Source organism: Limanda limanda, chromosome 12 (assembly GCF_963576545.1).
Source record: "Limanda limanda chromosome 12, fLimLim1.1, whole genome shotgun sequence".
Classification (NCBI taxonomy): domain Eukaryota; kingdom Metazoa; phylum Chordata; class Actinopteri; order Pleuronectiformes; family Pleuronectidae; genus Limanda; species Limanda limanda.
In genome coordinates, this window is record NC_083647.1 from 26,038,838 (window position 1) to 26,053,552 (window position 14,715).

At 47.7% G+C, this 14,715-nt stretch overlaps 1 protein-coding gene across 1 annotated transcript in view; it reads left to right on the plus strand.

The window, feature by feature from the left end:
• Window positions 1-11,566, plus strand: part of LOC133016009 (protein jagged-2-like) — a 47,385-nt gene extending 35,819 nt beyond the window's left edge. The window contains exons 17-26 of the mRNA XM_061083304.1: window positions 489-602; window positions 721-837; window positions 1,363-1,390; window positions 2,327-2,412; window positions 3,005-3,118; window positions 3,277-3,392; window positions 3,509-3,769; window positions 4,820-4,951; window positions 9,572-9,731; window positions 10,290-11,566. Of these exons, the coding sequence (XP_060939287.1) occupies window positions 489-602; window positions 721-837; window positions 1,363-1,390; window positions 2,327-2,412; window positions 3,005-3,118; window positions 3,277-3,392; window positions 3,509-3,769; window positions 4,820-4,951; window positions 9,572-9,731; window positions 10,290-10,795 (1,634 nt within the window). The 3' untranslated portion in view covers window positions 10,796-11,566. The remainder of the gene's footprint in view (window positions 1-488; window positions 603-720; window positions 838-1,362; window positions 1,391-2,326; window positions 2,413-3,004; window positions 3,119-3,276; window positions 3,393-3,508; window positions 3,770-4,819; window positions 4,952-9,571; window positions 9,732-10,289) is intronic.
• Window positions 11,567-14,715: the final 3,149 nt, after the last annotated feature.

The window sequence follows — 14,715 nt, forward strand, 5'->3', positions numbered from 1 at the left end:
CCCTTGGTTGGCAACAACAGGTCTTTAAAGTGAACAGCGAGAGAAACTCAGTGTATCAGTGTCTAAATAGCTGAATTATCAAACGCTCCGGAAGATTATTTTCCATTGGCATCGATGCAGAAACACATCAGAGGAAAGTAGAAATGAAACAAAGCCAGCGAATCTCTCGTGAGTGGCGTCTTTGTCTTCTGGTTCCGTCCTCTTCAACATGTCAGGTCTTATATTTGCCTTCGCTCCCTCAGCCTGTTAATCTCCCGTGTGGAGCACAATGGCGTCTCGGGCGGCTGTGCAGGCTTGTTCTCTCTCTCTCTCTCTCTCTCTCTCTCTCTCTCTCTCTCTCTCTCTCTCTCTCTCTCTCTCTCTCTCTCTCCCCTCTCACGACTCCTCTGAACTCCCGCTGTGGGCCCGAAGTAATCGCTGCTTCACGCTGGCGCCGAGTCAAACGTTTGAACCCCTTGTGTTTTCTCTCCCGTGCCGCGGCGCTCCAGGTGAGAGCCAGTGCGACGCCAGCACCTGCAGCAGCGGGGGGACGTGCTACGACCACGGAGACTCCTTCCTGTGCAGCTGCCCCTCGGGCTGGGGGGGCAGCACCTGCAACACAGGTCAGGCGCCCCACCCCCACTCGGACTGTGACCATCAGAGACCCAGTGATGACGTGATGTGTGACCCGGTTACCGCCTGGTCAGAGACTAACAAACATTCCTCATGTTGTGTTCGTAGCCAAGAACAGCACGTGTGACTCGGGACCCTGTGAGAACGGGGGGACGTGCGTCGGGGGGGGAGACGTCTTCACGTGCATCTGCAAGGACGGATGGAGAGGACACACCTGCGCTCAGAGTACGTGAGCGTCAGAGCCGAGGGATCGAGCCGGGATCCGCTGAGTCTCTGAACTCTTCTAACAGCCAGGGACAGAATAAGGCTTCACTTTAGCTTCTTGTTATTTTTTTGTTATTATTACAAATCAGATGCTGACTTGAGATCTAGTAACAGGTTGGAAATCAAAGTACGACTGCATCAGTAGATTAATACTTCAACACCATCGCAGTACGATACGCAGGATTCAAGTCAATTACAAGAATCCTTTTTATGATTTGTGATATTTCTTAGTAGTTGTGTTTCCTTTTCTTTTTGATTTATGCCTGAAATAGTGAATTAGAAGTCATTATTATTAAGTCCTATTCAGTGAAAAGTATCTGATGCTGATTAGTCGAACTTCCATAACGTATTGTTTCTTTCTTAATGTATATATTGTCTTATTGTATATGTTGTTGTTTTGTTTTTATGTACAGTGGCAATTTCCAATAAATGCAAATATATACGTGGCAATAAAAATAATTCTGATTCTGATTCTTTCTCCTGCAGATGTCGACGACTGTAACCCACATCCCTGGTGAGATCCATTTTCATCAATCTACTGAAAACTCTTTGGTTTTGAATCATGATGACTTTTTTTTTATTATTATTGTCTGTTTATAAACCGTCAGTCGGACAAAACAAGACATTTAAATTATTTTTTTGATGTATTTAAAACATAACTTTATTAACGAAAGTAATATAAAATGTAGAGCTGTAAACAATGAGAGGGGGATCTCTGGATCAGAGAGGCTTCCCTGGACAAAAGCCCCCCCCCCCCCCCCATGCCTCCCCCATTCTGTCCTCCTCACCCTCCTCTACAATGACTGACAGGTGGATTAGTGGTGGTTTTGGTTTTGGGAGGAGGAGGTGGAGGAGAGAGAAGAGACTCCCCACTCGCCCATTCACCCTCCTCGACCTGGGGGGGGGGCTGTAAAGAGTGGAGGTGTGGGTGAGGGGGGGGTAGAGGGGGGGGGTCTCTCAGTATGTGGTCAGGAGGGATTTACATATAAAGTCTGGACATTGATCCGGGATCAGCTTCAGTCGGCTGCCACTCAAACCGAGCCGCTGCGAACTCTGCAGGAGACAAGTCCCACCGAGAGTGTGTCTGTCCCTCAGGACGACACAGACACAACCACCTCACTGAATACCCATGATGCATTGCAGGAACGTATAGTGTGCACGTGAAAAAGATCTGAGGTCAGAAACTGAAACAACTCAAAGACCTGAAAGTTAGATTCAGATAAGTCGGTTGAAGTTGTGTTACTTTACAAACGTGTTTAACATACTTGAAAAACGGGAAGATTTTTATTTTGTGTTATTGTTGTGAGTTTGACAAAGTGAACAACTTCAACTTCCTGCTTTTCATTGATTCTCTTCAGGAGCAGTTTTCTCTCTCTTCAGTTTCTTTGTGTTTTTTCCTATTTGCACACACTGCTGACCCGGGGCTGATTCCTCCGTCTTTCCTCCGCAGCTACAACGGCGGCATCTGCGTGGACGGCGTGAACTGGTTCCGCTGCGAGTGCGCCCCCGGGTTCGCCGGACCGGACTGCCGCATAAGTGAGTCCCCCTGGGAACCGGGAGGGGAGGAGGGTGGGGGTCAGATGGGCCGGAGGGGGTCGGAGGTGAAAGGTCGCGATGGGGGAGCGCCAGCCGATTGTTTTGGGGGCGACAGATTAGGAAACCTTTTCGGAAGACGGCGTTAACCTCTCGCCTCCGCGCTGAGCCCGAGGTCAGAGCTGAGTCCGGCCGACGGGTCGGGGGGGGGGGCTCTCCCGCGGCCTCATGAGAGAAAGCTCTCCAGAAAAGCCTTTTCACACCCGGAGCGTTGTCCATTTGAAGTGTGTGAAGCCGAAGAGATTCTCTGGATTCCCTTCACTCACTGGAGATTTTTACATAACATTCAAATCTCTCAAAGATCAGTTTCTGTTCTGCTACGGTGAGAAGAAGTTCCTCGGTTCCTGCAAGAGACACTGAAGCTCTTCCCAGATGCTTCTTGTTTTAAAATCCTTTTTCCAACGCAGCGGAGAAGATGAATTTATTTTTCCACGTGTGATCTCTCTGGTCTAAACTGTCCCTTTCACAATGATGTGAGTGAGTTGTCTTGTGCTGCAGCTGTTTACTGAACGTTCCTCTGCTGGTTCTCCCTCAGACATCGATGAGTGTCAGTCGTCTCCCTGTGCCGAAGGCTCCACCTGCATGGACGAGATCAACGCCTTCCGCTGCGTCTGTCCCCCGGGACACGCTGGAGCTCGCTGTCAAGAGTGTGAGCAAACCCTGTTCTTCATTAGTTCTGCTAGAGCTGCTTCTTCCCAGTTCAGGGTTAAAGCTCGGGCTCTTCTCAACATGGCCGTCGCCTCAGAGGAGCTTTCCTGGATCTCCAGCTGTGCTCATGTTCTCACCCTCTCCTCCCGTTCCTTCCAGTCATCGGCCTGGGGAAGTCGTGTCGGCACGCCGGGCTGCAGTTCCCTCACGCCAGCCGCTGGGAGGAGGAGTGTAACGCCTGCCAGTGCGTCGACGGACACGTCCGCTGCTCTAAGGTCAGTGACGCTCCGGAAACCAGAGCGACCTCCGTGGAGTCGCGTGACTGATGAGTCAACACACCACATGATGAGGGTAGAGGAAAGTAAAAGCGGTGACTCCTCCCTTCTTCCAGGTGCGGTGCGGTCGCCGGCCCTGCGTCCTCCCGAAGGCTCTTCCTCCCGCGGACGCCCCCCCCCCCTCCTGCCCCGGAGGTCACGAGTGCGTGGAGCATCAGTTCCTCACGTGCTTCTCGCCGCCGTGCAACCAGTGGGGGGTGTGCTCCACGCCGGACCCCCCCACACCGCTGCACACCCAGTGCGAGCCCAACAGCGGTTACCTGGACAACAGCTGTGCTCGCATCACGCTCATCTTCAAAAAGGACAAAGTGCCGCCGGTAAGAGACTTCCTGTTTGTGGAGCTTCCAAATATTTACTGAATTTCTCTCTTTTAATATATTTAATAGGCTTTTTTTTCAATTTTTACACCCAATGGAATGAGAATCAGAATCGTCTTCCACCCGAACTCCTCTGTTGAAGCTGCTCTGTGGTTTCCACTCAGCAGTCGCAGTGTTTGACAGATTATCATTTTTTTTCTTCTCCTCGGGCAATAAAACGAAAAATTCAAAAGCTGAATAAAACGACTCCGGCTTTAAAAAATGTTGCTTTAAACGTCAAATTTAACGAGGTCGTTGTCAAAATTTGAAGTTTTGTGGTTTCAGTGTTTTTTATCAAGAGAGAGAAGTTAATCAGAGGGTTTAGCGTTGATGCAGATGTTTCATCAGCCCGATGTTCCTGCAGCCAACAGATCTGCAGGATCTCAGCGTGGGAGAAGTTTGAAAACCAGCAGCGTCATCGAGTCTTTTCCGTCCTTGTTGAGGTTTCATGTCATAACAGAACATTTGAAGTCACTTTCCTCCCACCCTGCATTGTTAACTCTTGATAATTGCTCGAATTATCGAATGTTAACAACCCAGGGTGGGAGGAAAGTGACTTCAGATGTCCCGCTGCCTCACACACACAACATCAGGAGGTCCTGTACACAAACCAGAGCCGGTTTCATCGTGTCACTCGTAGCTTTCGGTGTATCTGAAGGTTCGAGCTGCTGCGTAGGGAGGTCAAAGGTCAGGTGTGTAACATGGAGCCTGAAGAGTGTCGCCAAAAAAATCTTAAAATCAATTTTAAACTTCCCGGGAGTCGGTGTGAGGAAGTGGAAACAGCAGTGAGACACTAGAAGAGCAAATGTGAATCTACTCGAATTACAAAATGCAGATACTAATGTGTGTGTGTGTGTGTGTGTGTGTGTGTGTGTGTGTGTGTGTGTGTGTGTGTGTGTGTGTGTGTGTGTGTGTGTGTGTGTGTGTGTGTGTGTGTGTGTGTGTGTGTGTGTGTGTGTGTGTGTGTGTGTGTGTGTGTGTGTGTGTGTGTGTGTGTGTGTGTGTCTGCAGGGCACCACTGTAGAGAACATCTGCTCGGAGCTCAGGTTCCTCCCTGTCACTCAGACGCTGGCTGAGGAGCGAGCGCTGCTCATCCTCTGTGACCTGTCCTACTCCAATAGCGACGCCGTGGAGGTTGCCATGGTAACTATTACACAAACACAAACACACACACAGACACACACACACACACTGACAGTGCTGTCTTTCGGGTGGTCTCACAGTTGAGGACACAACCCTCTTCTGGAACCGTCATGACACTGGTTCCTCAGAGCGTGTCGTCCATCAGACTTTGGGATGTCGTCAAGTTGTTAAAGCTTCAGATCACAGATTCAGACGCTGTCTCCGTCTCTCTGTCTCTGAGTCTCTCTGTCTCTGAGTCTCTCTGTCTCTCTGTCTCCGTCTCTCTGTCTCTGAGTCTCTCTGTCTCTGAGTCTCTCTGTCTCTCTGTCTCTGAGTCTCTCTGTCTCTCCTTCTCTGTCTCTGAGTCTCTGTCTCTCCGTCCCTCTGTCTCTGAGTCTCTGAGTCTCCGAGTCTCTCTGTCTCTCTGTCTCTGTGTCTCTCCGTCTCTGAGTCTCTCTGCCTCTCCGTCTCTGAGTCTCTGAGTCTCTGAGTCTCTAAGTCTCTGTCTCTGTCTCTCTGAGTCTCTGAGTCTCTGTCTCTCTGTCTCGCCATCTCTCTGTCTCTCTGTCTCTGTGTCTCTCTGTCTCTGAGTCTCTCTGTCTCTCTGTCTCTGAGTCTCTCTGTCTCTGAGTCTCTGAGTCTCTGAGTCTCTCTGTTTCTCCGTCTCTCCGTCTTTCCGTCTCTCCGTCTCTGAGTCTCTGAGTCTCTCTGTCTCTCTGTCTCTCTGTCTCTCTGTCTCTCTGTCTCTCTGTCTCTCTGTCTCTCTGTCTCTGAGTCTCTCTGTCTCTCTGTCTCTCCGTCTCTCTGTCTCTGAGTCTCTGAGTCTCTGAGTCTCTCCGTCTCTCCGTCTCTCTGTCTCTGAGTCTCTCTGTCTCTGAGTCTCTCCGTCTCTCTGAGTCTCTGTCTCTCTGTCTCTCTGTCTCTCTGTCTCTGAGTCTCTCTGTCTCTCTGTCTCTGAGTCTCTGTCTCTCTGTCTCTGAGCCTCTCTGTCTCTCTGTCTCTCTGTCTCTCCGTCTCTCTGTCTCTGAGTCTCTGAGTCTCTGAGTCTCTGAGTCTCTGAGTCTCTCCAACACTTTCCCTCTTTCCTTCTCCCACTCTATGAAATCGTTCTTAATCAAAAGCTGCAAACTGTTTCCAGTGAAGAGCTGTTGAATCTGAACCTTTTAATTTAACCTTCTAATTTCTCTTTCTGTCGTCTTTTACTCAAACAACAGAAGAAACAAAAGGGAGGAAAGAAAAGAGAGGGAGAGGCTTTTAACATCTGGATGAGATTTAGCGTTTCACCTTGCTGATCTGTCTCCTCTCCTCCTCCTTCTCCTCCTGTTTATTCTTCTTCTTCCTTCTTACTGTCTCTTTCACCTTCCCTTCTTTCATTCCTCACTCTTCTGTTTTTCTTTCTCCCTCACTCTTTTCTTTGTTGCCGTCTCTCCCTCACCTCTCCCTCTTTCCCTCTTTCCCTCTCTCCCTGCTTCCCTCGCTCTCGGCCACCCACACTCGGGGGAAATCAGTCACTTCTGGGCTCTAAGCTCTTAATGGGGGGGGGGGGGGGGATTAGACCTCGTCCCTGTGATGTTTGCAGACTTGTCGTGAGCGGCAGATCCAGGAAGAGGAGCGGCGAGCCCGACTTCCACCCGATCCCCACAACAAGGCTTTCATAAGAAACCTTCACTCCCACTCAGAGACGCCAGCGTCCGTTTCCAAGTGTGGGTGAAGTCGTTAGAATCTCGAGTAGAAGTCGATTTTATTCTCAGCCAAAGAATCCCGAGGTGTGTTTGTGAACCACGCAGCTGATCTGCTGGAACAAGTGGTTCCGTGTGTCGGAGGACGAGCGAGGAGCGTCGGGTTTGTTTGGAGTCGAAGCGTCTGCGTCTCGTGGGCTGGAAGGAGAAACCGATGAGATGCTGGAGCAGCTCGGAGCCGACGTATCAGACGAGCTGCTGGATGTAAACAGGACGAAGCTCGATGCAGTTACAGTCAGTGACAGAACATAAACCAGTGAGGGGGGCGGGGGGGGTCTGCGTCTCTTTCCTGTCCCTAAATCCCCAAAACACACAAACTAAGAACAAGCTGAATCCTGAAGATCCTGTTGAATCCTTCCAACATGTGGGTGTGTGTGTGTTGTATCTTCAGCTCCAGGGTTTTCAAACATCTGATAAACACAAGGTGAAGTGATCGATAGTCTCATTTTCTGATTCAACAGACGTCTCTGAATCTTCTGGCTGTGTGACATTAATCATTCATCTGACATTAATGTCGCCTCAACACAAACGGCTGCAGAAACTCAAATATGTGTAAATAAAGTTATGATCAAATCAAAGGTGGTGCGTCGCCAGAGGAGAAATGATGAAACGTCATGTGTTCATGTCTCTATCGAGCTTCTGTCCAGTACTTGGTTGTGGTCACGTCAGTCTGTCTCGCCATCTCTCTGTCTCTCCGTCTCTCTGTCTCTGAGTCTCTGAGTCTCTGAGTCTCTGAGTCTCTGTCTCTCTGTCTCTCCGTCCCTCTGTCTCTGAGTCTCTGAGTCTCTCTGTCTCTCTGTCTCTCTGTCTCTGTGTCTCTCTGTCTCTGAGTCTCTGAGTCTCTCTGTCTCTCTGTCTCTGTGTCTCTCTGTCTCTGAGTCTCTGAGTCTCTGTCTCTCTGTCTCTCCGTCCCTCTGTCTCTGAGTCTCTGAGTCTCTCTGTCTCTCTATCTCTGAGTCTCTCTGTCTCTCTGTCTCTGTGTCTCTCTGTCTCTGTGTCTCTGAGTCTCTGAGTCTCTGAGTCTCTGAGTCTCTCTGTCTCTCCATCTCTGTCTGTCCGTCCCTCTGTCTCTCCGTCCCTCTGTCTCTGAGTCTCTGTCTCTCCGTCCCTCTGTCTCTCCGTCCCTCTGTCTCTCCGTCCCTCTGTCTCTGACTCTCTCTGTCTCTCTGTCTCTGACTCTCTCTGTCTCTGAGTCTCTGAGTCTCTGAGTCTCTGAGTCTCTGTCTCTCTGTCTCTCCGTCCCTCTGTCTCTGAGTCTCTGAGTCTCTCTGTCTCTCCATCTCTGTCTGTCCGTCCCTCTGTCTCTCCGTCCCTCTGTCTCTGAGTCTCTGTCTCTCCGTCCCTCTGTCTCTCCGTCCCTCTGTCTCTGACTCTCTCTGTCTCTCTGTCTCTGAGACTCTCTGTCTCTCCGTCTCATAAACCAGTGAGGGGGGGGGGGGTCTGCATCTCTTTCCTGTCCCTAAATCCCCAAAACACACAAACTAAGAACAAGCTGAATCCTGAAGATCCTGTTGAATCCTTCCAACATGTGGGTGTGTGTGTGTTGTATCTTCAGCTCCAGTGTTTTCAAACATCTGATAAACACAAGGTGAAGTGATCGATAGTCTCATTTTCTGATTCAACAGAAACTGAAATATGTGTAAATAAAGTTATGATCAAATCAAAGGTGGTGCGTCGTCAGGGGAGAAATGATGAAACGTCATGTGTTCATGTCTCTATCGAGCTTCTGTCCAGTACTTGGTTGTGGTCACATCGGTCAGAGGGGGTGTGTCACATGCTGCGTGTCTATTGGTCGAGCTCTTCATCTGGAGGATGACGGCGATCATGGGATTGTGACGTCGCCGATTCTGTTTCTCACTGAGGAACACGAACGTCTCAGCCAATCACAGAGAGAGCAGACGTAATTAGAGCTAAATGTTAGCGTGGCTGTAGCCTGTGTGTGTTGCTCTGTGTGTGTGTGTGTGTGTGTCTGTCAGTGCAGCCCGTGTCTGTGGTGCGATCTGTCAGTCATCCCCGGGGGGGGGGGGGGGGGGGGGGGGGGCGGGGTCAGAGGTGTGTGAACGAGCGGCTGATTTCCTCCGGAGAAGAAAAGAGGAGTGTTGGTCTCCAGCCGAGCGGCAGCACAGCTGGGCTCTGCTCCATTGTTTGTCCTAATTGAACTGCACAGCACACAGCTAATCCCCCCCCGACCCCCCCCCCCCCCCACCACCTCGCTGCTCTCACCCTCAGAGCCTTATTAGGCAATTAACTCCACCTTCTGTTGTCTCTGGGGGGGGGGGGGGGGGGGGGGGGCTCCGCAGCCTGCCAGATGTTAGGATGAGAATCTGCTTTATTCACAACCATGAATGTGTTTTTTCTTCTCTTTATCTTCTTTCATAGCCCCGAGCAAGTGTGTGTGTGTGCGTGTGTGTGTGTGTGTGTGTTTTAGTGTGTGTGTGTGTGTGTGTGTGTGTGACAGACTCTTCACTACAACTGGTGGCTTTGCACATTTCAGTCATTTCCCACAAGTCGTCTTTTATTCACATTGATATTCAAAGTTACCAGTATTTCAGTTTTTCAGATGATTAGAGCTTCAAAGTGAGTTCAGCGTTTTGTGTGTTTGTTCCTAAAGACTCAGGTTCAGACGTTCTTTACTTTTATACAACAAACTACCACAACTCTTGTTGTGATGGTTGTGTTGTTGTTGGTTTCTGGGACTATCGTAGCTCAGGAGAAGACCAGAACATCAGGTGAAAGGTTCCTCAGATCACGATCCACGATCTGGGTTCGTATCAAACTTTACCAACAAACAGTTCACTCTCAACTTGTCTCTCTCTCTCTCTCTCTCTCTCTCTCTCTCTCTCTCTCTCTCTCTCTCTCTCTCTCTCTCTCTCTCTCTCTCTCTCTCTCTCCATCCCTGCAGTCCTTTGAGCAGGACGGGCGATCCGAGGACAGCGACCGCGGACAGATCCAAAAAGCCGCCAGCGCCATCATCGGTGCTCTGTCCAAACGCCACAACAGCACCGTCATGTTGGCCGTGGTGGAGGTCAAAGTGGAGACGCTGGTGGAATCTCCTCCTGCTGGTACGTGTTACGCTCATGTGTTTAGCTTAGCTTAGCACAAAGAAAGAAAGCTGGAGGAAACTGTTAGCGTTGCTCCTCAAGGTTACTCTGTAAAAACGAAGCTAGCATATTTACACCCTACATGTGTGTATATGATGTTGTTAGATGTAACAAGAATTTGCCTTTTTCTGCTGAGTTGAAAAATTTGGTCTTAAAATGTTTAACTTATTAAAACTAAGTAGATTTAGAAAATTTTGACAAACTGATGATTTCTGAGTCGATGTGACTGTGGCGGCTGCAATTTTGAATTTGTCCTGTCCAGTCTCATAATCAACGAAAGAATCTCTAAAACATAAAAGATCCTTAACTTGGTGCTTTGCAGCTTCACTGTTTAGCTGAGTGTCACATGCTCCAGCAACCACAAAGTTGTTACTGTCCACGCGGAGCTCATAGTTTAAGCTGCAGTGGAACTTTGTGAAAGATGTTCGTACACTTGTTCCTCGGCTACAGACGGACACTGAGTTCATTCTATGGATAATATCTGTGCTCAATATCTTCTCCTGTGACGCTCTCCCGCAGGTTACCTGGTCCCGGTGCTGTGCGTGGTCTTCAGCGTCCTGTGGATCTTCTGCATCGTGGTCTGCGTCTGGTGGAACCGCAAGAGGAAGAAAGAGCGTGAGAGAGCGGCCCGATCCGACAGGCCGGTCAACAACAAGCTGGAGACGCCTCCGAGCTACGCCCTCAAAGACAACCGCGACAAGGACATTCAGTACGAATGCAAGAAGCTGATGGGCCCCTCGGACAGGACGTGCGACGGGGCGGAGGGCGAGGAGGAGGGGGTGCACGAGGAGGACGAGCAGGAGGAAGAGGAGGAGAGGGCGCCGGGCCTCGGGGACAAGTGTTTGTCTCAGAAATGCTCCATAGCGCAGGACAGGGGGGTGAAGGGAAAGGGCGGAGTCATCTGCACGACGCACAGCGCTCCGGTGAAGGCGCCGCACCGGACGGCGTACAGCCCCAAGGACAACCGGTGTAAAAACCTGAACGCCGCCAAGCTCAGCGAGGACATCAATGACCATTATGTGTGAGCGCAGGACGGACTTCCTGAGACACGGGACACAAACTGAGACGTCCTCAGTGTCTCCGACGTTTCAACTCTTAAAAACACCAAAAGTGAAGATTTCAGATGCTTTAATTTTTTATTTTTGTTCGTTAAACATTATTTAACTTTGTCGTCTGCAGCTCGGAGGCGAAATTTTACCAAAAACCAACAACGAAAAATACAGAAAAACAACCAAAAAAAAAATAAACGGAAAATAAACATCAAACGCTTTTGGATTTTCTGGATTTCACTTTAACCGTCGACGCTGTTGGAATCGAGACTTTTCTCTTCACTGATGATTTTATCTTTTCTCTGTTTGACTTCACGACGACTCTCGTGGAGATTTAACTGGACGACATCGGCCGGCAGCTGTTCACGATGTTTCTGCCTTAGCCCAGAGCGTCGGGCCTTTTCTACACTGTCTTCACGTCTTTTTATAAAAACAATACTGGAAAAAAAAAAAAGGTTTTATATACGTTTTAAGTTTTTTGAAAAGGAGAACCAGCTGTATGATATTTGGCATGAGACGTTTTCTGTTTACATCCATAAACATCTTTTCCATTTTGTGTTAAAGGTTCTTACCCTTTCAAAATAATTGTCACTGCTTCCTGCGAGTCAACGAGATGATTTTTCAGTATTTGGTAGAGAAGTGCCTTGGTCCTGATTTCCCTCCTCTTTCTCCTCCTGTGGACTTTTAGCCGATTTTAAATACGTATAAAGGGAAAGACGTCCTCGTAACAACTCCTCATGCAACAGGTTATTTTTCTTTGTGATGTAGTTATTTTTCTTTGTGATGTACAAATGTAAATATGAACAAATGGCTGTGTATATTTGAGTTTAGTAACTTAAGTGATGCTTTGTATCATAGTTATTCTAAAGAATAAGATTTTTTTTTTTTTGTGGTTGTTTTTTATTTCTAATGATGTCATTCCGTTTGTGTCCGTCTCAGACTGAATGATGTGTTGAGATCATTTGTTACAGCTGTTAATGAGACAAAGAGTGTGTTTGTTGGGGGGGGTGGAGTCAGACAATCCCCCCCCCCCCCGCTCCAATAGTCCTCTTCATTTCAGATTGGAGATTTAAAACCAAGTGCCACCGCACAACAGCTATTTCAAATTATTTAAAAAGCCCTTTTACACCTGCGTACAAACCTGAAGTCTTAAGGGCCAAGAAACAAGATTTTAATATTTAGAGCAAAATATAATTCACGGTCCGATCTTCACCCACAACTCTCCAAAAAGCATCTAAACGTCATCACAGGTTATTAACGCAGAGAATTCTTTCAAAACACTTTTCATGTTTGTATGTCACAGGCTGTTTGTATGTATTTAAATATTAAAAACACTGTTAGCGTCCTGTTCCTCAGCAGCAGCGCCTCCAGAACTCAACACACCCGAGTCAATATGTGTGTGTCAACTGTTCCTGTTCACTGACACATTTTTTTGGTTTTTGTCCCTTTTGAAATTTGGTTCCAGATGTTTCGTCTTCAATTTTTCGCTGGAAACGACTAAAGCAACAACTGGTTCACTTCCATGTTCCAACACTGTCCAGAGTCACATGTCAACATTTTACATTCCCACTTATAGGTTATAAATATGGTGCATCACATGTCAGCTCCTGTTATTCCCTCCCATCTTTGTAACGGTTAAGTTTAGTTCAAAAGTCCAGTGTTTAAAAAATGTTTAAAAGTTTTTATTGGGGACTCCAAATGGCACAAAGGAAATGAATCATTTGTGGAACCAGCCCTTGTGATTCCTTCAGGTTCCAAACATCTAAACGTCAGTTTCTCTTCAGCTGCGTAGTTCGGATCTAAATTCCTCGTGTCTGTCGGCAGCAGCGATGCTACGCAGAGCGATGGAAGTTCCCTGTGACGGAAATCAACCGCCCGAACCCAAGTGCCTTTGAGCAAGATCGCAGTCCCCATCTCAGACAAAGGGGGTGTGGTGTGAATCTCCTGGCTGTGTTCTAGCCCCGCCTCTCCCGTGTGTCGACCCTGGTGTAATGAAGGGAACAAGTTGTTGTCTCTGTCGGTTGTTGTCCGGAGTTCGTAAAGTTTCTGTTTCTGTTTCTGCCCGAAGAACAAACAGGAAAACTTCAGCATTAAAAAAAACTGTCATCTGTGTCCGAATGTTGTTTTCAATATGTTTATGTTTATGTTAATGATGCTGGTGCAAATCATGGAGAATCCAAATTCACATCCTGTCAGTTCATTTTATTTCCCCCCCCAGAGGCTGAATGTGCAGAATATTGTAATTAATTTGTACAAAATTTGGTCAAAGTCTTGGTTTGTTAGTGGAATTTTTGTTTGTTCTTAGAGCAATCCTATTATTTATTAAAGTATTTTATACCAAAGCTTATTTCCTTTTGTCTTTTTTTAATAGTAACATATTTAAAGATGAAGGATTCTTAATGGCTGTTGCTAATGTCCCTTTATTAAACCCCGCCCCTTTATATTACTGTGGCTAAAGCAGTCAAACTTCTGATTCTACAACTTAAAATGTGCAGATCAAAACTTGGGTAAACTTTAACGATAGTTCGTCCATTTCTGCATAAATGATTAGCAAAGTGTGTTGATTTCAATTGGTAAAAATCGGTATCACTAGCCTGCAGCCACTTCTGCTAACGTTAGCACGAACTCTTATTAAACCAGGCCGGTGGTGAAGCTAGGCTACTGTGCTACACGCTACATGATTGTTCTTGTTTTAAGTTTCAAACATTTAGAGTATGATTTACCTTCCTGGAGTTTTAGGGTTGACTGCTTCATTAAAAAACCCATAAAATGTAAATATTTATGATAAAATTAATTTTGGAATTTTCTATATCCAGTTTTTATTCTTTGCTTGATCACGAGTAATTTGAAACATCAACATTAATGATCTGAGTCCCTAAGCAGCCAATCAGCTGCCTCTCTGCCTCCCGCCTCATTTAGCGCCAGGCCAATGAAGTGTCACCTTCTCGTGCTTCCATCTGCCGCTTTAATGACACTGGAGGAAATTATTAACTTCAGCCGCTGTGCATGAAAGCCTTCCAGCAGCTGGGCTGAATACCCATAATGCTTAGTGGCACGTTGTGTCCCGCACCGTGTGGTTCATTAACCCGACCGTTGTTTTGGGAAGAATGGAAAACGTGTCTGGAATCCTGGACGGCGCAAAGCTCGGGTCGTGTACGTGGCAAAGCCGCTGAGCTACTTGGAGAGAAATGAAGGAGGAGGAGGAGGAAGAGGAGGAAGAGCAAGTGGTGGATCACGTTCGATTCCACCAGATTCCACTGGAGCTGGAACCAGTGAAGGCTGCTGGTCCACAGCACGTTCCAGTGTTGGAATGAAACAGACCTGAGTGAAGTGGCTGCAAACCTGAAGATCTATAAACACAGATTTATTATAAAATGTGCTGCTGAGGTTCCGTCAAACTGTTTGAACCCCACAAGCTTCTATTTGCACTGAATCACTGAAAAACAAAGCGTTGCCTCTGAACTGTGGAGACTTGACTCAACTGTGATACAAAGCAATCAAAGATGACTGGTCTGGAAACCTGTTCATGAATCCACCAGTTCATCCAATAAGGTGAATTCAATCAAACAAAACAGCTTCTACGAGTTCAGTTTGTTTCAGTTCAACCTATAAACGACCAGAAGACAAATGTTAAGCATCAGAATCTGTTTAAGTCCAGTTAAGTGTTCACTGGTGCGACTGGTGCTTCCTCAAACCACAGGTCAGGCCCCGACGACAGCAACTGGTGTGAATCGCACAAAGTGGTTTCATGCTCCATGTGACGCTTCTCGTCTTGGATCAACGACTGGAATCCGTCTCCATGGCGACGCGCTGACGGCTTCGCTTGAACTCTCTCACTTCCTGTCTCCGGACGGACGGACGGGTCGCCGTGGTGACGGATCTGCTGACGGGATGGA